Source organism: Lissotriton helveticus, chromosome 9, assembly GCF_964261635.1.
Source record: "Lissotriton helveticus chromosome 9, aLisHel1.1, whole genome shotgun sequence".
Taxonomy (NCBI): domain Eukaryota; kingdom Metazoa; phylum Chordata; class Amphibia; order Caudata; family Salamandridae; genus Lissotriton; species Lissotriton helveticus.
In genome coordinates, this window is record NC_136070.1 from 1,033,735,326 (window position 1) to 1,033,762,629 (window position 27,304).

A 27,304-nucleotide genomic window follows, 5' to 3' on the forward strand; every position below is an offset into this window, starting at 1 on the left:
TCATGGGGGGTACGCGCCGTACGGTGTGTAGGTGATCGTGCGCTTTTCCGTACGAATCGACGTGTACCGTACGAATCGCGTACGGGTCGGCCGATCGGAATCGTCCGGTCGTACGGCGTCTGTACGAGTCGTACGGAAACGGCTCCGGATACGATTCGTACGCCGGATTATTTTACCGGATCGGAATCGACCCCTTAAAGTTCAAAGGGAAATATGTACTTGAGTGTGTGTAGGCTGAAACAGTGCATGCTGATTTGTCCGAAGAGGTAAGTATCCTTGACATTAAAATAGCAGATTTAGCAAAAGACACCACAATACAATGATTTCTCCTTACCCTTTTCAATGCAGAAATTGAAAGAATAACCATCGATGAAGTCACAGATATTTTCGAAAAAGTGAGGACATGGCAAGGTTTACTACCAGTGTGAACAACCAGCGCTTTATTGCATTTAAGAATGCTATGTCAGTAATTGGGACTGACTACACAACAATTTTTTTTATTGTCTGTATCAACAGACATGGAATGATGGAATTACAGGTAATGTAAGGAATGAGTTTCATTTAAGCCTTATTAAAAAATATCTCATTACTGGCAGCACATACACATGAAGCACCATGCTAACAGTCTGAACTGTACCATTTTCCTCAAGGCTATGGGGATAAGGACTTCCCCAAAACAGACCATTTTTATGCAATAGCAACAAGGCTGGACTGGCAACCTCAATCGAAAGACTTTGGGTTATGTAAACCAAAGTTATTCAGAACAGTTCAACACATTCTTCATGCTAGATATACAAGACATATCTGAAAGCGATGGTAGTGGAAATCTAACAACTGTTAAAAGTAACAACACTTGGATAAGCGTCCAAGGATTATTACTGCAATGTGCCATTCATGGCCTATACGATTTAGATAAGTAATTCTTTCATGTCCACTTTATTCTACAAAATCCTTGACTTTTAATTTCTTATACTGATTTTTGAATGCAAACTCACAAGATTCACATTTAACTAACTTTTGGTGACAAAGGCGGCCGTGACTCTCATTCCTGACAGCAATTTACCCAATACCTGGTACTACTTTTCATAATGAAGGCTTTTCTTTGAGAAAAAAAAACATGTAACAAATTGTCTTTACATCTTGGCACCTTGTAAAGTGTTTTATACAAAAGTTTAATAGATTGACACCCCGTTATTATTCACTACTTCACTGATAAACTTTGAAAGTGTGACCCTGGAATTCATCATGCAACATATTTACTGTGGCAGGAGAAAACACTTTCAATAACTTTTTTTCTTCAAATGTATGAACCTTTTTAAAACAGCCAGAAAAGGCAGTGGTAGGATTACATAAGATGTGGGGAAAGTATCAAAACCAGTTTAACACAAAAACTGTACAAAATGCTTTGATCAATGACAGATCAAAAAATGGTCAACTATGTTACAATGTAAAAGCAAAAGAATCCGGGATGTTCTCCCACATGTCAGCAGACGTCATCCAATAGTCTTAAAGCAAGGATAACCAATAAAATACATGTAGAGCGTATTCTGCAATTCCATTACATACAGTAGTTTCTCCGAAGCTTTTTTAGTATAGGTAATATAAAGCAGTTGAACAGAAAGCAAATGTGTTTTGACAAACAGGTATGCATTTATTCCTTTATGAGAACGATCTATAAAAATGGCCCTCATCCCTCCCCAATAAAGACAGAGGCTGACAGACACATTGGAATACATATGTACATTAAAATAAACCATTGTCTAAAAGAATAATTCTATATTTTTAAAAAAGATACAGAATCAAGATCATGAAAAGGAAAGTGAAATTCGCTTTAAGTGAAGCCTGAGATTTTCTGTTGGTTCTCCAGCAAGGCTGCAAGATATCCTAAATGAAATATTTCTTCCTTATTTTGTTGCTACAGTCTTTAGACTAAGCATGCAAGACATACATCTAAGTGCAACGGAGTGAAATGTATTCTTTTACATAATCATTCCCTAAAGGCTTTAACTGAGGTATGCATACTTACAGTTTCTCATGCTGTTATCTTTACTCCTTTTTAGCTACACACGATGATAAGGAACTGATCTACCAGCTTCATATCCACATTTGAATACTGAACTAACTGGCAAAAGTATTAAGATTGCCTCTCGCAATCCCATGTGGTTACTACCTGCACATCATCAAGCTTGCCTGAATATAATTTAAAACAACATAATATGTCAAAACCACCACAGACTGCCCTTGGTTTTTGAGAGAAAATATAGCTGTCCAAGAAAAGTAACTGCCTACTAAGACTGGAGAATCAAAACTGTGTGTGTGGATGCCGGTGTTAGTCCATTCCAAAACGGCAACGAAAAAGTAAAAATTTAAAGAAATCAAACAAATATATATTCAAAGTTTGATGAGTCGACAAACATGCCACAATAATTCTCACTTTAAAAATAGTTTAAGAATGAATTCTAAGAATACCACTACATATTTTGGTTACAGTTTTGGAAGATTTCTCTATCGCTCACAACAAATATTCTTTCCATGGTAGCCAATTTTATTCAATGCCCATTTGCTGTTCAAGGTGGACAATTACATTGTGGACGTCTTCTGAAACAGTTCTCAAGTGCGTACCCCAAAGTGTCCATTATTTGTTTTAAAGGTATCTAATATGGTCAATGTAGCGAAACATTAATTAAAATAACTTTGGTTCATAAATCTATTGGTCTTTTAAAAGTACTTAAAGGAGCGGTATTGTTAGCAATAACCCATTGTCTTGTCACTCCACTGTACATTCCTCCACCTCCTTTGATCAACAATAAGAGGATATTTGGCTTCATCAGATAAAGCATATAACAGAGAACATAATTTACCTTTGTATAATCTCTTTGGTAATTTTCGAAAAAAAGGACAGAAAACTATAGATAAATCTCTTTAAAAAAAACTTTGGATGTGAAATAAAAATATAAGCTAAAATTCTACATAAATAAGTGAATGAAGTGGCCGCCGAACAAAAAAAAGTCTTTCAAGTGTGGCTGTGGTGTATGGAATACTGACTTACTAGAACTGTTTAATGTATGTATTGTTTGTTGCAAAGTTCAGTACGCTTATAATGAAAGCTCTAGTCCTGTCACTTTGTTCCATTTGCTGTCTTCCTCCATTAACTGGCATGAAATTGCATAACAAACATAACCGCAGTGTAGAATTTGCAGAGCTGAATTAATTAACACATACATAATTGGGCCCAATCCCTATTAACTCCAATTACAAATTTAACCTGAATCTAATTTACAGATTAATATCAGCAAGCTGTACTAAATTTGTAAATACCGAGACCATCACCAGATACAGAAAGGTACTGTAATTAAATTACATATTTAGCTTGTAGCTTGCAAATTCATAAGAAGAAAATGTGTGTGTGTATAATATTTCGATAATCCTAGCCGTGTGTGAGATTCATTCGCTGGCACATTAAAACAGTTGTTAAGCCACTGTAGGGCAGCCTTTAAAATCAAAAGAGTGAGCGTAGGATGTTTGGTTGTGCTGTGGATTTGATTGTGTTCCCATTATTGTCAAAATACTGCTTTGTGACATGAACCTGTGTTGCCTCATGCAATGTTCCTATGTCCAATTGTCTCTCAGTCTCAATTGTGCAGTACTTGAATATGCTAGATGGTGCATCCTCATTATGCATCGTGCATCATGTTGGGGACCTTTTTTATATTAAAAACAGAATCAAAATGGAATGATTTTGTGTGTTTAGACAAACCTTGGTCACCTTGGGTGGCACCTGGAATGAATGACAGGAACTACAAACAATTAAATGACATTCTGCTTCATATAATAAAAACACATATTAACATTCATCATGAAGTACAGAAAATGTACAGCCTACTTGAGGCCGTGGGCCTTAGCAGAGGCCTGAGGTCAGAACTTAAAATGATGTGGTAGGAGCAAAGGAAAGGAAATACATTAAGAAAGTTTGGGATAATTATTCTGCCTCCTGTCTTCCCAACCCTTGTACATTAATATACAGTAGTCCCCATCCCAAATGGAAGCAAAATAATTAAAGGCAGTGATAATCAAGTTAACATGCAGTACTGTGCAAATACGTTGTCCACTGGGATCCTTAAAATATCTGCAAATGTTTGACTTGCAGCTTCAAAGTACATGCTTAGTTTCGAATCTTCAATCTCTTTGTTAGCAGGACTGCAGTCCAATTTCTGCTGCTAAGCGTGAGTAGGTGAATCCGTTTAACAAATTTACAACACTGATGTTGACTGCAAGAGAGGAAATTCCCAAGTACCAAACAAGTCCATCCAATGCACAGAGTACAAATTCCTTTTTTCAACAAAAAGTAGAAAAATCAAAAATACTCCCAAATGGGATACTTGATGGCACTAAGAGTTAACACGTCAGAATTGTCAAAATGGACTGTGTACCCTCCTGGCTGTACAATGGAGCGATCTCACAGTAATATTTGACTTGTTTTTCCAATCTTCATTCTCAGGACAGTGAAAATGTAGATGCTTAATCCAGGTCCTCATTTACAGGTTCATCTTCATAATCTCGGTCTGGATCAAACTCTGGACTGTGATTGGCTGTTGTCACTAAGGACAAAGGACCTTCATTCTCATCTGGGTCTAATGGCTCTTCTTTCACATGTACACTATGCCTGAAACAATAAAAATGCACCAGTTAATAAAAGGCTGTCCCAAAAATACTTCACGTATTTACCGATGCAGGAACAACAGAGAGGTACAGACACAACGATTAAAAAAATGTCCAAAAGCAGCAAGAATACAAAAATAAAATTATACTGTAAAAAAAAAAACTATTTCAAATGAAATTTCTTAAAAGTGACTGTTTAAATAAAATGCAGGTTTCTTCTGTAACAGAAAGAGCTGGTGAAAATCTGCAGATAAATAGCTGAAATTACCAACACAAAAGTGGGGCAGTGAATTGTCAGGGCGGTAAGCTTAGAGAGGCTGGGCTAATCATTCCTTGCTGTGTGTTCTGCTTCTCTAGTTAACATGCAGAACCTGTGAGCTAACTCTCCAGAGGACGACCCCAAGCGAGGTTCCATCATTAATCAACTTCAAGCAAACATAGCAAAGAGACACCGTGATACATGCTTTAAAGTCCAAATTAATGCATATTTTTACAAACTGTCAATAGGGAAAGAAAAGGCCTGCCAGGGAACAAAAACGTAAAGGAAAAGGGTTGCTAAAGACAACAATATAATTCGAAGGCTGAGTCCTAACGAGGATAATAACACTGTCAGCTGTAAACAAGCCAAAACATGATCTCCAGCTTGTGGTGGGCAAAAGGATGCAGTCAGGAGATGAGATCTGCCAAAGTTCTCATTACAGACTAGCGGATGAATAGCGCATTGGGGAGTGTGGTCTGATCCTACAACATAGACCTGATAACAAATGCATTGTTCCTCTTAAAACATACTTACAAACCTTTTGCCAATGCAAATGTGTTTTGGATTGATGCTCGTTATGTACAAAATGCAAAGGAGCAAACATGACTAGGTACCATCGCCTTATCTCCTCTTGAGCACTGCAGCACAGCGCATCCTAATCTTCTACAATGTCATGTTACATGGATCCAAAGTGTCAAGCGTCGAGCCACTGAACTGAACAATAATTCTTGGTTTGTGTTGCTATTTAAGTGGCTGCTGCAGAGTGGGTGGCACAATACCTCAGTGGCCGAATTACTTAATATGCATCGCCCAGGGATGTGGCACTCAGTGCCTTTCACGTGGCGGTGATTCAACATCAATACATTCCAAAATGGTGTCTGCCCCAAATTGCAGGGGTACATGCCCCATGCAACTTCGGAGAAGTCTTGAGTTGCTGGGCAAATGCTCCCAGTATTTTACAAGTGCTTTAAGAAGAGGTCACTCGAGGAAGGCAGACAATGCACATCACCGATTTATCAATCTCTTAAAGGCAGGCCACATGTAAGGACCTAACAGATGTGGACCCCAAACCATCTTTTGTGGGAATTCCTCCACTGGGGATTTAAGGGTGGGGGTATGTGTGCGACAGGGGGCGGCTAGTGCAGTTAGAGAATAAACTCAGCCCTATGGGAGGCTTCAGGCGCTCTCTCAAATGATGCGTCAGTCACTATCACAATCGTACCCACCAGTAGGTAGCTACAATGGTCTGTGGTGGTGTGCTGAGCATCTCATGTAAGTAAACACTAGAACAATGTACAGCTGCAAAACACGCCACTGCAAAAGCTGTGAGATAAATCCTGAATCATCTGTTGCCAGAGAGGCATACTCTGTCCCAGGCCTCCTGTTAATGTATGAATTTAGGTATATGTAATTTCTATAGTGTGAACTGAACCAAAAGGCAGTGGAGCGCTGTACATGGTCAAAGTAAAGCATAAAGACAACAACTAACGGGAAAGGAAGATGGGTTGTCGATGGTTAATGCACTGTGATGTAATTTTCTTAAAGAAGTTGTCTTCAAAGAACACTCCAGCACAATACCTTAATCATCCACATCTATCTGCCTCTCCCATTATTCACTGATTTTATGCTCATCTATGACCATGTCCAGCGCTCTGCTGAATTTTGGCTAGGCTGGTTATCTACAAGCAATGATCCTTGAATGATGCCAAATGCTAGAGATGTGTCCCAGTGCCCATGCATTCCATATAGTGCATTTCCCAGTTTACTTGGAGACATACCCATGCAAATCATTTCACAATTTTCCACTAAGGAATTAAGTGATCAGATGACCTCTTATTTGAGGGAGGTGGACAAAATACACAAATCCAGGAGATGGTTTGGATCTAGATTTCCCTCCCTCCCACTCAAAGCTAGGCCACTAGGCTTCTGCACGTATGCAGTCTGCCTGGGTGATGTCTGGTACTACGGATTTGTGCATGAGCCTTTTGATCACTCTGTATAGGAAAGATAGCTTCATTGTTTAAAAATGTACATTTTTAATATGTACAGGGAGTAAGTAGTTTTCAATGGCCTGAGCGTAGTTGTGAAATCCAATGCTATAGACAATGTAGTCATTTTCCAATTACCAAAGCAATACATTTTGGAAAGGTCATAAGTCAGTGGGGATACAATTTTGAGTCTTTCGTTTGCACAATCAGTAGAAAAACATTTTTAACACTGAATTGATATTTTTCGGAATAAGGGCTAAACGTGTTGCCTAGTTTTTTAAACTTGGCAAAAGAACATGACAAATGTTATGTATTATTTCCATTATATTGAGGGAAAGGAGAGGAAACTTAAGTTTGAATGTACATATACACATAGCAAAAATCAGGAATGTGAGTAAAAGCTCCTTTGCAGTTAAGGTTTTAGAGAAATTCTTCCTTCTTGTTTGTGTTATAAAAGAAAGCTATCCAACAATCAAACATTCCCTTTGCCTCTCTGTTAATGTAAAGAAGGCCGAAAATTAGAAACTAAGACCATTGAAGTGACCCTCCCCATGTACCCCACTGTAAACAGAGAAAGTGACAAGAAAGTAGTCAGCAAAATAGTTAGAAAGAGTCAAAGGCAAATGAATCAGGTAGAGTAAGCAGAGTTACTCACTGGTTTCCTACTGCTTTAAATCCTGAAGACATGTGCTTCTATAAAGAATTATTAACAAAGGAGAGCAGAGTAGATTCTTATTTTCGAGGCTCACAAAAATCTGAGGCAGAATGAGCATGCCTGTCCGTACAGGTAAGTGGGAAAGCCACGAAGCTGCCTTTGTTGCTGTGGCTTCTCACCAGAGTGAAATAATTGACTGGGCTGAACCGAAAAATAGAACTGGGCTGAACCGAAAAATAGAAATGGACAACAGACTACTTCAATCCGAATTTACATTTCATATTATTCAAATGTTCTTGTTTCATAGTCCTTAACCAACATAATGTGTTGAGAGAATCTATTACAAAACACAAAATGGTTAAAAAAATAATGCTATCATCACAACATATTTATAATAAAAAGTAACCAATACACACTGGGCATCTTTCACTGGTCACAGCCTTCAAATAACTTATGGTGCTGAGGAGTAAAGATGCTGCATTTTCTTTCAAGTGAATGGGCCATAAAGGACAGGTAGAGACTGAAAAACCCATCTAAACAATAACAACGCGCCTCTCTTCTTCCGTGCAGTCCTAAGTGTGGGAGAAGATGAGCTGTTACTTACCTCCCATCCTAAAAGAATGATTACCACAAAATAATTATGTTTAAGCTATGCTTAGGGTTTGGCGTACTAATGCATCCAGTACAGTGCTCCCGATGTCAATAAAATGACTACCACTAAGCGGAGTAGTAATAAACGTCTGTTATATAGCGCCATGAATCCCATCAAGGTGGATATGAACTTTAGAAAACACACGTTACGCTTTGCTTAGAACACCTGAACGGTAAGAAAGCCCCATACACCAAAGTGTTGTTGCGCTGGGAGATACTTCTGCGTTCTAGGGCTCCTCAGAGAAATATGATACTAAGGGGTTGCTATGGCATCCTTTAACCAATTACATTTCTGAAAGTAATTTACTTTGATAGAGACACTTTAAAAATGTGTAGGTCTAATTACTATCATAGGCTTTTAGAACAGTTTATTAAGACGAGAAATTTAGAAACTACTTTAAAATGACAACATGTGTGATGATAGGTTTCTACATAAGTTTTCTTTTCCACTTTCTCAAGTAGGTCATGGCAATAACTAACCACAATGTAAGTTCTCAAAAGAACTGAACAGAGGCAATAGCAGGAAACAAAGCCACAACCGAGGCAATGGAAGCATGGTCTAACCAGCCAACTGATTCCAAATAAGATTAGTTAAGCTGCCTTTCTTACACTGGTTTCTATTTCTGGAATGTTCACACTGTCCACGCAGTTCTGATATCATCTATCGAAACTACTCATTAATATGAGTCTTTAAATTGCCTCAAAGGCCAATTATATTCTAGTTTAACAACCATTACGCGGGCATACAAAGCTTAAAGTTGATTGCTGTGTTCTCTTGCCGGAGTGTATAACTGGGAAAGGGAACCGACAGAAAAAGTTGAAAGAACGAGAGAGAAATAAAGAATTAATGAAATACTGAGAGCTTTGCATGGTGCAGACTTTCCTCAAGAGTCTCTTGGCACGGGACACTTCGGTCACCTAGAACAGACAAGTCTGGGCCCAATTTTAACTTCCCTGCTGCCAATTAGTCTAGAGGCCCCAAAGTCACTCGGGCAGCTAAAAGGTAGTGGGCAGTGGCCTCCCAATATCCTTTGCTCAGGGTATCTGGAGGTATGCCTTTAAATACAAGGTCATGCAGGTGGAATCCCCAGGGACCAAGGTTGTCTGCTAGGTAAATGACCCACCGGCAGGCCTTCGGGCCACTAGGAAGAAGAGGGAAACCATCATAGCACTGATTACACCTCACAATTTTCCTGCCACAGCCGAGGCCACTCCCGCAACTGTGTAAACATACTCATGACTGTGGCAGGAAAATGGTAGGGATTAGGCCTGTGCCTAAGTTTAACAGAGACCTTTATAGTGAGAGGAATGTATGTGCACTTGGATGTCTCTACGATTGTGAACACTGATGTATATGTGAGAAATGACAAAATAGGCTAGGGCTACACCAGCCAGTTATTTTATTCCCCAGTGTTTTCTCTCTGTTGTACATGGCTACTTCCACCCATAACATTATCTGGGGAAAATACTTTACAAAGAACATAAGTACTTACTAGACCAAACTTAGAACAAGCATTTGCAATGCAATAGGTCTTGCATTGACGTGAGTTTAAGCTATTGGCATTGTAAATGACAATGCCTTTTATTTATGTTTTAAAGACGAAAACAAAAATAAAAAGCATTGTTATTTGCAATGTCAATAGCTGACAGTGCGTAAGTGCGAGAACTATTGCATAGCAAATGCTTGTTTACGATGCAAAAAATCTTGTGTTCCAAATGTTGAGGAGTTTGTTGGAAGAGCTCAACAAACTGTATGAGGTGTTCATGTGACCCCCTACAATTGAAACTCCTGGAAGCACACAATGCCATGCACTCTGCCATTAAACATGGCAATATTTGGGAAAACCTTGTGGGAGGTCATTGGGTACAAAGGGAGAATATCTGCCTATTCAGGTGTATTTAATTTAACGAGTAGTATTTCAGAACGGAAATTAAAAAACGTCACTATACAAATTTGACGCTTTCGGGCATAAATTAATTTTCTGTTGTGGCAAAGTATTGCTCGCATTTCTAATTATTTTCCTCTTCTTTTCGTCACTCATTTATCCCCTCACTTTTTTTTCCAGAAAAAAAATATATTTTAATGTGTGTACGCCTTTACATTTTACTTTAATGTGCTCCGTTTTTTTATCTCTTTGTTTTTAGGCTATCTTGTGTAATTCGTTAGTTCTTAAAAATCAAAATTATAATTTTAGCCGTAAAAAACGGAGTCTCCCTTCTAAGAAGGGGAAGTTGGTATAATCGAATTTGCTTTTCTTTTTAAACTAAAAACGACCCTGTGGTGTTGCCATGTCGAGGTCTGAGCTGCGAACCTTACAGTCGTGTTTCAAGAGGTATTTATATAGTGCTAGGAAGTGAACTTTCAGTTTCTTCAAAGCACTTAGAAACACTGTCAGGGTACAGAAACGTCTACACGGGGAGAGTGCAGGCAGCCATAGCCTCCCAAGACCTACCTCACGGACACCAGCCAGCCAGGAAGGTTCTGTAGGTGGGTTAACTGCAAGGGAGTAGGACCACTCCTGAATGGGAAACTTTGGTTTGTAGGTACCCTGAGTGCAGATGCCCTAGTCTAGTGTCACGTAAGTGCTGCTGGAAGCCCTGAGAGATGTGCCGAGGCTGTTGTGGGGAATTGACCCTTATCGGAGTTATTTGAGGGAGCCAGCCTGCTTAACAGTGCTCAAGAGTTGCCTCTGTTATAATTTCACACACAGGTTAACAGCTTCTGGCGTGTTCTGGTTTTATTTTATTTGTAAAGAATGCAACATCTGACCCAAATGTGGGGAACTGCCAGCGCCTCCAACCTTGGAACTGTGTTCGAGTCTCGGTGTCGGCTGTACATCCTGTGATTCTGGGCAAATCCCTTAATCTCCCCATGCCTACCAAAACAAGATGTCACAGCAAAGGAATGTTTTCAAATTAAAGCAGTCTGTCTTGCAATACGTCAATATGCCATATTTGCACCAGCTCCAATTTGAAAATGATTTGTTTAATAAAATCTGAACATTTTCCACATTATCGCATCTTTGAAGCTGCTTCTCTGTCAAAAGATTTTCAGAAGCGTTACAGCGCGAGCGCCGACTTTGTAACTGGGAATCCAGGAGGAGTCCCGGGGCTGCGGGCGGGTGTCGCAGGGGGTGTCATAGGGGGGAGGGAATAAAAAAATAAAACAAGCACAAAATCACCGTTGCGGCCCGGGGAGGGGAACCAGGAAAGCAGGCATCCCTGCCCGTGACATGGGCGGGGACTGTGACGCAGCCGGAAGAGGCTGGTGTGGCTTGGTCATGCGGGGCTCCCCTGAGGAAGGGAGAGCCCCGCGGTAGCAGTGGAAGTCCTGAGAAGTCCCGGGTCCCAGGAGGGGGCCAGGGTGAAGTGGAGAGGCGGGGTATGTTTCTGCTGGGCTCCCATATGCTGAGGGAGCCCCTGCAGGGCGTCGCATGGGAACCCCGCGCAGGCCACCGAGAAGAGTCTCTGCACAGCAACCCGGTGAATGGGGCTGCATGCTGGCACTAGCACTGCCTGTCCTGAGCGGTCCCACATTGCGGGCCACTCCATCGGGGGCATATTTTATTTTAAGCGCCAGTGCGCTGACACGCCTTGGTAATTTTGTGTATTGTATTTCACGCCGTGCAGCCGACGGAGACAATAGAAAGTGAAAGTGCATGAGGCTGCTGAGGACGGAAGGGGGACGGCTCGCAAAGCATGCTAGCGCGCGCTCACATTTTCAGTACGGCATGCGCGTGCCACTGTCTTGTCTCCCTTCCGAGGCAAGTCAGTAGCAATAGATCTCGCTGGCGACAGTGCTTCGCGCTGCGGTCGCCAGGCGAGACCTAAAAAAGTATGAAGGTTTAACTCTATATAACTCGTTACTAAAAAGATGACCTGATAAGACTACACTATTTGGTAATCAACAGAATTTCATGGACCATCTTGTAAATGCCGAAGCTTAAAAGTCAATTAAGTGACATATCCCTATTTTATTAATCAGATCTTCTCTAGATTTTTAGAAATACTCTTACAAAGGTACCAATTAGGAAGTTTGTTATTTAGACCACCTACCTCCCCCTGTCTGTTAGCAAAATACAATCCTAGTTCTTACATTTGTCCACTCATGCCAATGTCATTACAATGTTACAAATGAAACTGCTGCTGAAAGGACAAGTCCATTGCGAACCCAAGAATCGGAGTGATGTTAAAATGCATTCCTCTAAACTTAACCGCAAAACCATAAGAGTGCCCCTTAATACCTAAATGAATTGCCTTAGACTGCCAGCAGGACAGGTAACTAAGACAACAATTTTCCGGCTGTCGGAGCTCTTAGTTACAAGCGATGATGCCTTAGGGAAGCAAGGGCCACCATCTGTCATTAAAGATGTTCCTTTGCACAAACTAACGAACTGACATATCAACACTATGTTTTTTATTGACCTCCCTAAGACAGAAAACTGACTTGACCAAACGAGAAAGCTGCCAGTTAATGTTTAGTGCAAATGGGTATAGTTGTAGGTGTATATTGGTGTAAGGTTACTTATAGAGTCGGAAATGTGGATACAACAGAACTGAGCACCCTACAATGCTGGGGGGTACACAAGACTGATACTTTGTGTACTATGGTTTGCTGATGCCTTCACTGAAGACACAACACAGTTGTGCTTGCAGACAATAAATATGTAGTGGGACTATTCTATAATTTTAAAGTGTCCATAGCTTATTACCATACTACCCCCAAACCTGGTAAGCGCCTAGGCCTATTTTAGTGTCAGTTCACATAGTGTACCTCTGCTAAATTTCTTATGGCATGGCCATCAATTCAAAGGGTGCCTGAATAATGAGGCATGTCTTACAATTATTTACATGAATAGAAGTACATGATGTTCTATAAAACAAAACGCGGATTTGGTTGAATTTTAGGTAGTACAAGAAACAAGATTTTTTTATTGTTTCAGAATTTAATTTTGTTTATTTGAGAACCTGGTCACTTGTAAAGTTCCTCCAACATTAAAATGGTGCAAAAGGTAGGGTGTGGTCAGGCTGATTTTAAGATCCACACCAATTTAAATGCTTCATTCAAATAATGTTTCTTAGTCTCTAAACAAAAGCACACAGTAGGAGGACGCTCCCATTGAACATCATCTGATAAAACCTGATCTAGAGGAGGGATGTGCATACATTTATATAGATACAGACCATGGTAATGTGTATTGTTTCCAATGATACATACTAGTCATGTGCTACTACGGGACTTTGATTGAGATCGCAGATTTTCAGTAAGGTGCAAACAATGGTGGTAGCTCGCATACACCACAGGAGATTGATGCAAATGGTCGGCACATACCATAACCTAGTGAACGGTAGTCTCCAAAAATAGAAAGAGGTCCAAGACTGATGGTTACATTATAAAGTGAGGTAAATCTAAACTTGCCCGAAGTGTGACCATCTAGGTATTTAAAGACAGATTAAAACGTTCTGGCTTCGGAACTACTTCCTCATCATTGGAGTTACTTCTTTCATCCTTTTTATTATCAACTAAGCTGTATGTAATGTCCTTTCAAGTTACTAAGAAAAGGTTGCAGCACCCCCTCTATGAGGGTAGAACCAAGTTTTTGATCGATTCCTGTCAACGGAATACAACACACTGGACAACATTTCAAAGTCATTGCATTGGGACTATGGTGACATTTGTAAAAGTGGAAACCTTGGACCTAGATTGAAGACAAAACAGCCTATTTATGCAACTAATCGAACACTGAATTGGGAAGCAAGACCTGCTGGTAGATGGATCCTTTGGCCCCGTTCCATAGGGGTCCTCAGGCATATTTAGATTCTGGTTTATATTGCTGGGAGGGCTACCTAGAGACTCCCTACACCATTCAGTGCTGATCACAATACTATATTTCCTACAAAACTAACTTTCGATACTAAAGTAACTGGATGCCTGAGTGCAAAAGCACTCATCACATACGGTTTACAGATTATTTTTCTAATGGGATTGCACTGCTTTAACATTAGTAGTTAAATGAATTAGGCGATACACAAAGACTAGGACACCAAGACCTAAACACATTCCTCATAAAGGTAGATCACATCTCCATGAACCCAAAGAAAAAGGAATACCTCCTCCTCTGTTTCAAAGGCCACCTCAGAATCTCCCTCAAATGTACGGCATGGATTATTGCAAGAAAATGAAACATCACTCCAATCACCACAAATATCTAAAAGTGTGAAAAAAAGAAATGAGCTAATGTCTCAGAAATGTCTAGGATTCCATATTGAAATAAGGACCATTCCCTTGACCAAAGCATATGCGTTCTGACCAGGTGTTTAAAACATTAGTAATGTGAGTAATTTGTCCATACTTAAGTGTAAAACATTAAAAGTATGCCACTTAACACTCAAATAGCTGATATGGGCTTACTGAGCTTAAAGTTTACAGTGGAAAAGAATCATTTATTTCAGACCCGTTTATTACCACATTTGGGGCATTATCTTTTGAATGCAGGTCTTCATTTTCGAAGTCTGGTAAATTAAGCAGAACAAGGGGGCAAATTAAACTGCATGCAACTATGCCTACATGTGTGAATAAATTTAGATCCACATTCCCAACACCCTAGTGCAATGCTAATGGAGCACTAGTTACAATCAATTGAGTGTACTTCACAAAGTACAGTTATTCTAACAATTAAGACAGCTAATGCAGAGAAGTGACAAATACCTGCAAATGCATCATAGACACACCTTCGAAACTAGACTGCCTAACTCTAGAATCAATTTTTGCTGGCAACAGCATTAATTGTTGTCTCTGAGGTTTAACGTTGCTAAAACCTCAGTTCCAGTACAACTTGTAGACACAAAGTTCTCAAGAGTCACTCCATCCCTGTCTGCTGTACCTTCGCTTGTTAAAAACGCAGACCCTGTAAAATTCACATTTTGAAAAGTGCAACAGTGCCCATTGCTTCTTGTGGTAACATATATTTATTTCACAAATGTCTGTACACCTAATGCTGGTATTGACTATGTTTTAGGGAATTTAATGAAAACTATATTAATCATGCAGAACATCAAAAATGGCTTAATTCAAGACTATATAAATAATAAATAGTACTACGTTAGTTTACTACGGGTCTCAAGAGTTGAGAGGAAAGAAAATCTTCTATAGCAAAATAAGGGTGCGCCTGAGGTTTTTGAAACACGGTGGTCTGTGTTTAAATGACAACAAGGTGGGTAATACAGAAACTCAATTGCTTCATAAAGGCAATTAATGTTATTTGAAAGTTGGTAAATTACCCCTTTTATGTTTCCAAATGTTCAATGCAAGAGTTGAGGCAGCACCAGGGATGAAGTCACAGTCTAGTCACTTTATTTCAAAAGGTTCTTTATTTTTCTTCGTAATAAACACTCAACAGCCAACGCGTTTCGTTCCTGTGAAAGGAACTTCCTCAGGGCGAAAAATGGCATGAATAAATTCGTAGAGTGGACCCAGAATGCTGGCCTTGGACGTAATAGTCCCAATCCTTTTATTTCTTATTCCTTCTTAATTTTCAATACCATTATAAATCTTTTCTCAGAACTGTACATATGCGTAGATAGTCTACAAAAGGTATGTCTGCCTCTGTCACGCCATCGTAATGTCGGGAAGCAACAAATCCACAGAAATGTTGTAAAAGATAAAGATAAAAGTCTGTACTATGGGTCCGTATGTCCTTAACCATGGAAGATCTTGATAAATCTCAGACACATGGAATCAAAAAGACACGCAGAGTCACGGCGTCCCGGTACTAAGATCACAATCGTGTTCTACAGGTTCATATTTGAACTTCTCTATGCTGTTCACCACTTAAACTCAACAAATATATTTTTGATTAAATCATAAACTAAACTTTGGTCTAATCCAATACCAGAACGTGAAATTTGGCTATTTCTTTTACCACACAGGTGGGAGCCGAAGACCTGAAGAAACGGGCCATTTGCTTAGAATTGGCAGATGTGTTGATGAGCCCCCTAAAGTCCCCTCCAGCTGATATAAAAAGTTTGCATATTTGGGCTACCCGAGGAGTTCCGAAATCTGTGTCAATGGCGTCAAAAGTGTTGCACTATTTAGGACTGTCACTCTGGCGCCATTCCGGCTGGCATCCATTCTGTCAGAGGCCATTATGTTACCCATGGCAGTCCCAGGGATGGAAAAGTCTGCAGAGCTCCCACAACTCTTGGGAGAAAACTCCCAGCCCTAAAGGGACATTATTGCAAATTTTATCTGAGAAACACCGTGGCCTGACATTCCTGCAAAAGATGTTTCTGCAATCCGCCAATCTGTAAATGACTGCATTGATCTCTTATACGTTTTGTCACTTATTTTACTGATGGGACATTTCCTGAGAGCAAGACAGCAAAATGCACAAAGGTGAAAGAAGGAGGAAGAGAAAGATGAAAAACGGTGAAAGCAAGAACCAGCAAGGGTGAGCTAAAGGGACAGAGAGTGTTTGGTAGCGATTTAAAGAGGCATGATGTTGGACGCTGGCTTCTGGGCAGGGGTTTCGGCACCTAGCACTCATTCTTTTATAGTCTTATAGCCCACTGCTGAAGGTTATACAGGTTGTTAAAGGCCGTGAACCATAACGAGAGAGAGGGCCTTTAACAAGCAGAATAACCAAAGGAAGAAGTGCTGTAAAGCTATTTGAACATTTCATTCTCTGAGGGTAGTATGTTCTAAATTAAAAAAGGAGAAACATGAAGACAAACATTGGAATGTTGGAGCTCCGGGCTTATCTCAGCCATTATACACCCAAAGCTACTCTGCTGTCTCGAAAAGAGCTCTCAACATTCCAATGTTCTAATAGTGTGTTAGAGCCTACCGTAGCGGGCTCTACTGGCCATTAAAGGCCCACTTCAGCGTTAAAGGCCTGAGTTGAAGGTGAGGGCCTTTAACAAGGGAGTCGGCCTTTAATGTCCAGTAGAGCCCATTAAGGAAGGCTATTAGAACATTCCATTACAGGTCTGGTGGCTTAGTGGACTAATGCATTCACTACAGGGGCCTGTGTTCGACCTCATGGTCACAGGTTCAATTCCCAGTGGGTCCACTGAGCCTTTCATCCTTTCGGAGGTCGATAAAATACGTACCATTGAGTTGGGTAACAATATGCATCTGTTATTCAGCACCAGAAAGCCCCTTTAGGGTAAACGTGCGCTTTAAAAATGCACGTTATGTATGCCATGTTCTAATTTGCACAAAAAAAATGCCTCACGGAGCCCGAGGGGGTTAAAATCCCCTTGTGCTCTGTGAACAAACATTGGAATGTTGATGCTCCAAGCTTCTACTGGTAATTAGAAGCCCGGGGCACTCCATTTTATCAGAAGAGTGCTCAACATTCCAATGTTCTAATACAAATTAAACACTGGTTAAATGCATTGGTTCTACTTGAAAACTACAAATAAGGACTCAAATCATGTGAATTTCAATAGAAAAACAGGCCATCCTCTGTACTTACATTGCTTGCATGGGAGAGCGGCTGGGACTGCTGTCGCTCTCAGTGCTATTCGAATGGTCCATCACTCCATTCAGCTCTTCTCTCATTGCACTAGCAAAGTTGCTCAGTGTGGGATTTCCCATGGAAGCCGTAGTGTATAGAGGTATGCTATTCTCAGCCATCGATGCCTGCAGATGAAACAGCAAGCTATCATGACAAATCAATCTCCGTAATGTTACAAAACATTACTCCTTTCAAACCAATGTTGTTTTAGCCACTGAAACAGTATTTGTATGAAACCATTAAGATTAATATTCTCTCCTTCACACATTTCTATTGTTTTACTTTAAGTAGATTGTGCTTATTATGAAAACTCTTTGCAGTTATGGAGGCAACCCCTTTCAGATGCAGATTCAGTTGAACAAGTGCCACATTGGAATAATGACCATTCTGTGACACTGCATACCAACTGAAACAAATCTAAAAACAACTGTAGGTTTATTGGGCTAAAGTAAAGCCATTTATGGCACAGCAGACTTGGAACTTGTTTGCTTAAAACAAGGATCAGCTCGTTTCTCAAAGGAAACAAGGGTGGCACACCCAACTGTTCTGGTAAGATTGCCATCCTGGAGTAGCTGTTTTACTTATGACATTACCTACACACTTCAATGTAAACTAGTTAAATACATGTATATATAGGTGAAGCTGCAGGGGGTGGAGTGTATCTTGAATTTGCGCGGTTGCGACTGCCTCCTGCTTCCCATGGTCACACATGTTTTATTAGTGTCTCTTCACCTTTCTGTAGCCTACCAGGATTTTCAGACAGGTCAGTTAGTAACAATGCAATTATGGAATCTAACTAGTTGAACCTTTTTAAATTTTATAATGCCTCAATATTTTGCAACCTTATTAAGGGCATATTTCCTAAACATGTACTCAGTGAAGCCTAGATAAAGAATTAGATGCTCAAACACCGACAAGAAATTAGACTTCAATTTATGTTAATTTCATAAGCATTGTATTTGGTATTTTTCTAAAACGGGGTCTACTTCTATTTGAAGCTTTCTGTGTAAAGACGTTCGGCTGAAATGCAATCTGATAGATTGCTAAATATGTATGCAGATACATTACTATTTAACCCTATGGATCTAGTGTGCGCTCACTGATCTAGAAGCAATGCATTAAAGCAGGACTAAAACTATTTTTTTCTTCCACACTACTCACCACTTGGATCCCACAATTCAATATTGTCGTTTGCTTTTGCTGTGCTATATCAATTTTTTAAAATTGCTCCAAGAAGTACTAATGTTCTCGAATTTTACAGAGTATCAGGCATTTTATTCGAATATTAGTCTTCTATTCCTGTTTATGAACCTTACTGACTAAACAGAGTTTTACTGAGGAGAAAAAGAGTACTGTGCGAAGAACAATGCCCTGCAATTAGCTGATGGCATCAAATAAAATTGGAAATAATTTAAATCTTGATCCTGAAAGTCTGCAAACAGCAATTGACAATTCTGGGAGACATCTTATGCTTTCCACTTTCAGATCCCTAATTTGTAGACATAAAATTGGTTAATGTTACCTTTCATACACATTCAGGCTTCCTGTATTGGTGAGTGTACGTATTAAATACACTAAACACTTCTGATTAACTCAAAAGGTTAACTAAACACGAGAAACACTTTTTAGGTAATGTCTCAAGCCTCACAAGCACTATTTTCGGTGCACTCCTGTTTCTTTAGGTGTTCTTAGAAACCACAAAAAAGAATTTGAAATAATGACAAACGATGACACATGTTTTGGAAATAAAGCGTGGTTGCTATTCCTGCTATGAATACTAATTGGAATTAGTCACACGGTTAACAGAATCTGATGGAATAAGGGATCATTTCATTTTTGCCTTTCAGGCTCATGAATATAAAATGTGCTTGCAAGCTTTATACTAATCAACAGAGAACAGCCTTTAAAAATTACACTTCACAAGACCCAAGGGACAGTAAGTAACTAACGAATGGCATTTACAGTTGCTTCATTGAAACAGGCTTTCAGGTTATTGCTGTGTGTCTTATAATAGGTTCTGATGTATGATACTAATTCATAACAACATCACAGCACTACACCCTATGAAGCTAATACCGCAGTTACATCACTGCCATATTCCACACTTCAAATTCTACAGATCATTCTTGGGAATTAGTTGAGGCACTAGTTGGTATAACATTTTGGAGCTTTCCATTTCATTGCATTTTAGTACTAATCATTATTAGTGATACTGTCGGCAAGGGAATTATGTTGGGTGTATTGGGCTGAACTCCGACCTAGCCCACCAACTGCTTCAGTGGCTTTGCAAAATAATAAGTTTCCTAATATTTTTTTGAAAAAAAGAAAAATGAAGATGCAAGTGATTGTGATTATTGACATAATTCAACAAACTTCAAGAATACAATCTTTGAGGACAAAGGATAACTGTAGCCATTACTGGCTGGAAAAGTTCACCATTAAAGAAATGCAAATTGTATAAACAGGCATAATTCAATAATTCAAGTTAGGAATTTAATGCGGTAATTCCCATACCGAAATTCAACATAATGACTACTTGAGGATGAAAGGAAGTGTAACTTACTGAACTGCTGTAAAGGCTTTCTTGAATAACCAAGTTTTGATGTATTTCCTAAACAAAAGTAAAGGAGAGAGCAGGTGAGCCTAATCTAAAGGGGAAAGGAGATTGACATACATAGCAAAGAGTTAAAGAAGGTCCATCTTGTCTACAAAAAACACCAGAGACAAACAGTATTTAACAGTATTTATATTCCAAGTTTGGAACGCCATTCCATTCATGCATAGAATGACGGAATTAACAATTATCATGTTCTCCATGTGGAACCAGGATCATGTTGCTCAACACACATTTGAAAAGTTACATCTAGAGGTTTAGACCCACTTTTGGTGTAGACATTCTGTTTGCCATGAGTTCTAAAAACATCCAGCTGCAGTCCTCAAAAGATGGGTAGAGCTTTCCAGACATATCATAAAGAGTGTTTATAGTTTACATTGGTGCATGGGAGAATGCAGTTTTGAGAGCAAGATTTGAATTTTTTTTCTCTATGGGGAAACATTTTTCTCATTTAGAAATACTCCTTGCCAGACACCGCCACCAATTTTGAGGATAGTCCTCCTAAGCAGACTCATGCACTTGACAAGAGTACACTTATGACCACAACCCAGGAGGAAACGGGTCAAAAACTCATGAGTTATCTGCATTCACCATACTCCAGATCCTTGTGAGCATATTTACTGAAACATAATATTAAACCACACAGGTGTAAATTCACGTGTTGTGAATTGCAAATATGAATTTGCACTCTTAAATCATACGATATGCGCAGCTAAACTTATGCATAAATATGCACCTAACTTTTGAACCCAATGAATGGTGACCTTTAAACTGATATGAATCTGAAAAAATGTACTTCAACCTTTGGGAGCTATTATAAAACTACAAATGCCAAATATTTTCATTTTGCTGTATTGCCTAATTCGTTTTACATTGGTTAATTGTAGTTTAGCTGCATTTCTAAGTTTTATTTTCTTTGGGAAAATATGAGGTATAGTTCAACTTTTATAAAACGTTTGATTTGTCCAGTAGAAATAACTGGTGATTCTTTTTCAGCAACCAAGAAAACATTCCTGTGACTAAAAATGACATTACCAATCAGTGAAAAAAGGAGGGGCCGCTGAACAGCTAAACTAAAGAAATACAAATTTAAAAACCAAGCTTGAAAGAAATGCTTTTCTTCCAGCAATCTCAGGGAAAAGATCAACCTTAGGTCACAAATGATTTGGCCTAGCTTACAGCGGCTGAAGAAAGCACGTGGTCTCATTGAAGTTGCCCATGTTTATGGTAAAATACGTGGTGACCACAGTAGTACAAACACCTGCAATTATCTTAGATTTAACTGATTATGTAATACCCCAATTACATTGCGATAATACCACATTAAATAATGTGCAATCTGTGACAGGTAAACACTAGTAGAAGCCTGGTAATATTAATATAGTAATAAATGCAGTAGTATAACAGTTGCCATAAGTTAGTCCAAGCTGTTTCTATTAATAATATAAATCCTAAGATTACCACTGCATAAGGTACTACTCCTGGAGTTAGGGACAAGAATATATACATCATTTTAAACAAAAAATAAAGAGATTCTATAGATATAAACGTTATTGCGAATATTATAATCTTTCTTTCAATTCTCATAAATTCTCCTGCTCGGGAGACACCATTTATAGTTTTCTGTATGAAAAGGTACGTCTTTTTGAGGCTTTGTTTTGTGCTTATTTCTTCCCCACATGTGGCCAATTAGTGCGTAATTACCCTGAATACCCCCAAAACCTAGTCTAACTTAAACATACTCATTCAATGATTTATCTTTCATTCATCCATACATCCCTATTCACATTGAAATATGCAAAGAAGCAGATTAAATAACAAGACCTCAAAGAAGATAATTCCTAGAACGTAATGTTTTTCCTCAATAGTGACTATTTAACTGTCCCAGCTATGAGAGAGCACTCATAATACCGCGAGGAGCGTTTCGTAACCCGCCCATGAGAGATGGATGTCTGTAAATTATATTTTGAGTTCCGCATCATATAGCAAGCAGAAGTTCACTTTGCTTTCAAATGTGTTTCTTTGTGTTTTGTACCACTAGCCACATTTAAAAAAATGAAAAAAATATGCTGCCTTTTTAATGCTGTTAACAACAGAAGGTTATGTGATACAATATTCTATCATTCAACACATTAATAGCTGTGCTAGAGTAATTACACTTTCTGAATTTTTGCCGCAAGTGAAATTCAGAAATAAGAGTATGGAAATTATGATACTACTGATAAATATTAATATGTGAACTTTTAATTTTTTTTGCCTCTATATTCAAAATGTGAAGCAACTAGCTAATGCTGAAGAAGCCAGATATGTGTATGCCTCCAGGGACTATGATGCTTTATGCACTTAAGAAAAAACTTTGACAGGATTAAAATTTAATATGCAATTAGAAAAGGGCTAATATATTTTGAAATGCATGGAGAAGACAAAAGCATCTGTGGATCATTTGGTGCATTTATTATCTTACCTGTAAAGCAGCATTGAGAGGCGTACTGCAGTAGGCATGGCCGGTCTGTATGTTTTTAATAAGAGATGGGCTACTGCATAAAATATATGAAAAGGAGGAGTTAAATCTGTCATACACCATAGTTCATGCTTTACTAACTTCATTCTGTATAGCCTTACAATATCTGTACACTTTTAACATTTAGACAAAAAAGCCCCAGAAATGTAACCCTATACATTAGTCAGCTTAAAGGAGGATTATAGTATTCCTCCTAGTTCCAAGTTAGTCAAGCATCATAATACAGTGTTAACTTATAGTTGTTACCCCACACCTCTTAATGTTCAACTGGATATAAGTGGGTGTTCATCCCTAGCTTAATTCATAATATTAAAACATGACATCTTATCTGCCTCCAAATATCAATCTAAAATAAAGAACTGCAATGCTGACCATTCAATGCTAAATAATATTTGAAATAAAAACGGTATATTTAAGATTACATACCAGTATCTGTCCTCTCTGTAGGCATTAAGTAGAATTTACTACAGTTACTACAAAGTAAGGCAATCTGTATACGCACATTAAATAACATATTGGCTTAGCTCAGATATTATTGATTTCTATTTCAGTAGGTTAGATGAATGAGTTAATGTAATTTATATCTGCTCTCTGGTACAGCTACCTCAATAGATTTTTACTATTTTCATGCCGTGATCGCATGGAATAGAAAAGGTGATTTTTATGTGCTTACTTCTTCATAATCAAAACGTTCGATGACAAGAGTATGCATTGAAATGTTTACAAAGGTAAGTGGTGTTCAATTGGCTCAATATGTCAAGTTTGGTGTTATTTGTTTTTCTTTATTACTGTTATGAAATATAAGTTTAGTGGCAGTTTATGTTCATAATTTACAAAATTGTAATTTCTATAACAGAGACTGTGATGGCCCTACAAAATCTTTTATTTTTTACAGTTGTCAAAAAGTGGCATCAGTAGTTTGGGAGTTTATGTAGATAAGGAGAACATTTACCAAATGTTTAGTATTTCAATGCCTCAGTTATTGATGATGCTTACCAAGACATATGGGTGGTCTATGGTTCCTTCTTTTGGCACGTATGGGTAGAATGCATTAAGGTGTTTCCTTAAGGGCAACACAGTCACATTAAATGTCTGACACAGGTTTGGACACAAGTGTTATGTTAAAAGTTACTTCCGCAACTTCAATCGGTTTCAGTACAGATCACATGCCATCAAATAAACTACTTGAAGCAGTTAGAACTTGTGCTCAATGTTTAAATGCACCCCTTTAGAATTTGCAGAAATAATAGTTGTTTGAAACAGTATATCTTATAGCTTACCAATTTGCTCTTCGTTTCACCAAGGTTAAGAAATGAAGAGGAACATGAACCATTATTAAAAGTAGCGATTACCTAATTGCGATTTTCTCCAAATCGCAATTAGTTAATCGTTAATCCTAATGTATGAAACTCTTATAAGTTTCATTAGCGATTGTCAATGGATCGCAAATAGATCTACCTCATGCATATTAATGAGGTAAGTCGCAATTTGCAAGCCATTAGGAATCTACTCCATCACAGGGATGGTGGCCTGTTGAGGTTAGCAGACCACCATGTCTGCGATTGCTTTTGTATAAAGCAGTCTTTTTTGTTTTCAAACGCAGCCCGTATTCCTTAACCCCTTGCATGCATCCGTCAGACGGCCCCCGGCTGTCCAACGTCACAGTCGACATGTGTGTTATGTGTGTCGGACGGCCAGCGGGGGAATTCCAGTCACGCCCAAAGGAAAACGGGATGCATTTAAAAAGAAAGAAATGAAACTTTGCAGTTTCATTTTTTAAGATTAAAAAAATCTTTCAATTATTTTTTTACATTCTCAAATGGGAAGGGGCCCCCTGGGGACTCTATCCCATTTGCGAATGGGTTACCACCTCCTTCAAGGAGTTGGAAAAATATGAATGTTTTGACTCCTTCAAGGAGTCGGAAAAACATGAATGTTTTGAGACCGTAATTTGGTCACAAAACATTCATAGATCCCATTTGGATTCAGTATTTGAAAGGGACTCCCTAAAAACACCTCTTCCAAATACTGAATCAAAACGCAAAGTGCGACTCGGTAATGTGCTACCGAATCGCAATTTGTGTTTCATACACATGTAAAAGCATTTTTGAGCTTGAAAACGGACCGATCAGCAGCTTCCGACTGCAATAATGCTTAATACATGTGTCTCGAAATACTCCTGCACCATGTGGTGCAATGTACTTCCTTTTGAGGTATTATCTAAATATATCTATAAGGGTTTATCCCTTAGAATGGGTTCAAGATGAAGCATTAATGTTCTTTAAGGGACCTTTGTATCATAAACAAGTAGTTTAAATGATGCTGGGTGTAATTTAATTGTTCTAACTAGCTTTTCTAGAATGGAAAATAGAAGAATTGCATTTCAGGTAACAAGAAGACAAGTACAAAGTACAGCCTCCTTTAGCCAAGACCAGTGATTCTTTAGAAACAGATCATTTTGAGAATACTGTAGCTCAATAAAAGGTTACATTGACTAACACTGCTGCAAGTTGACCAATATAGAGGTTGATAAAACGTTTGGCAATAGTGCTTATAGCAATAATAAACTATAGCTCCCAGCTTCGGCAGATAGAAATGCAAATGTTGTCTGTACTACTACCAGTAGCACTTTAACTAACAGTACCACTGCTAGTTGATCTAATACCACTTCTAGTGTTACTACTAGTTGCTCTACTAATACAATATTTCTAATAGGGGAAATCTACAAGAACTAGGACTGCTAGTGGTAGCACTAATACACAATAGAACATTAATACCATTGCTACTGGTATAGATACTTTATTACAATTACTATTTCAACAAATAATCGTACTTCTGTAGTAGTACTACAACTACCACAAGTACCTTTACTACCTGTCATTACGAGTGCTATTAGCATTCAAACTGCTTGTAGAAGCAGTGTACTACCAATTACCACAACAAATATCAAACATGATATTAGTCTATGCTTTATATTATCCTTTCTACTTCAAGAAATCCTTTTATATGAGATAGTGCTAGAGCACATATTACCACACAAACTCACCAAGACACCTAAATAAGTGCATTTTCTGGTGAAGTTTTACATGACGATATTTCTTGGACTGAAGAAAGCCCTCACATTAACTACTGAATAACTGGTCCAAAAGTGGTACAATTATCAAGGATGTAACGGGCAACATAATCACATTCTCTTTATTGGTTTAAAAAGAGGTTTCATGGCAAATAAACTGAAGTTTTCAGATTTAATTACACAAAATACATAATATGTACTCCAAAGTCCACATATCTTGCTTTAGGAATCAGCCCCTTTGTTCCGATTACACCCCTAAAATTGTTATGGTGTCACGGTCTTTAATTATATACATTTTTAATATTTAGTTTGCGATGCGAATGTGAGTGGGTGGAGTAAAAAAGGCAGAGGAATATCTGTACACAGTATGTCAAAGTTTCAAATTTGGGCAAGCCAAGTTAGAATTTTTTTGTCTGAAGTCATATAAAGAAGTGCCACTCAGTTGAAAATGATAACTGGATTCATTAAGCCTCAATACACTTACGTTTGTGGTGACTGCTAAATTTAATTACTATTTTATGTTTTTGTTTTAGTTACTATTTTATGTTTTGATGTATGTATTATTAATTGTCTTATAGGACTACAACATTTAGTGAAGTTTTTTCCTTAAAGTATATGAATCAGTGTTTTCTACAGTTCTGCACAAATAATGTAATCCAAAAACAGAGCAAAGCATTCAGAGGATATTCACATTAACAAGTAAAGACATACAGGCTACTATTAATGCTCTCAAATACAATTACTATACGTACATATCTGTCATTTGTAGAGACGATAATATGGTGAAACACTGAAGCAAATGTGATGAGAAAACAAAACCAATCATGCAAAAGCAAAGCACATGGTAGCAGACAAAACTAAATCAAAGCAAGTAAAAGCTCTTACTGTGCAGCAAGCTCGTCAAAGTGTTCATCAGGGCAGTATTTGCGAGGACGGCCTCGTTGAACATGGCGGCCACGCTTAAACTCTTCATCATCAACAGTCCAAAAGGACCCAAACTCATCCTCTACTCTGATAAAGCACTTATGCAGCGAAAGGTTGGTGCGAATGGCACCCTGGGACAAACAAGCAGCAAAGAAGATGGAAATGAAAACAAAGGGGTAAGGGAATCAGACACAGAACAGACACCAAACAGGCAGTAGGGGAGAAAATAAAATGCAATAAGAATAAGCAAATGGTTTGTGCGGGTTAAATGCACTGCCGCCTAGAAACTATGAGCATGTGATGCAACAGACACCAAGCAAGCAGGGACAAGGGAGGCAATGATGCACAAACACTAATGAGATGCCTTTTTTCCCAATTGCAGACATGAAGCCACCTTTTTGCTAACACCATCTAGCAGCCACAAGCCTCTATGTTAAGT

General features: G+C 38.6%; 1 protein-coding gene across 20 annotated transcripts in view; it reads right to left on the reverse strand.

Annotated features, from left to right (window-relative positions):
• Positions 1-417: 417 nt before the first annotated feature.
• Positions 418-27,304, reverse strand: part of FOXP1 (forkhead box P1) — a 935,659-nt gene continuing 908,772 nt past the window's right edge. For 17 of the 20 annotated variants that reach the window (XM_078661358.1, XM_078661352.1, XM_078661351.1 and 14 more), the window contains 4 exons: positions 22,812-22,884; positions 20,297-20,344; positions 17,692-17,858; positions 1,128-4,663 (listed from right to left, as the gene is read on the reverse strand). In XM_078661358.1, coding sequence (XP_078517484.1) covers positions 4,519-4,663; positions 17,692-17,858; positions 20,297-20,344; positions 22,812-22,884 — 433 coding nt within the window. In that variant the 3' untranslated portion in view covers positions 1,128-4,518. Of the gene's footprint in view, positions 4,664-17,691; positions 17,859-20,296; positions 20,345-22,811; positions 22,885-27,304 lie in introns of all 20 variants that reach the window. The other 3 variants (XM_078661367.1, XM_078661363.1, XM_078661364.1) reach the window with 1 other exon arrangement.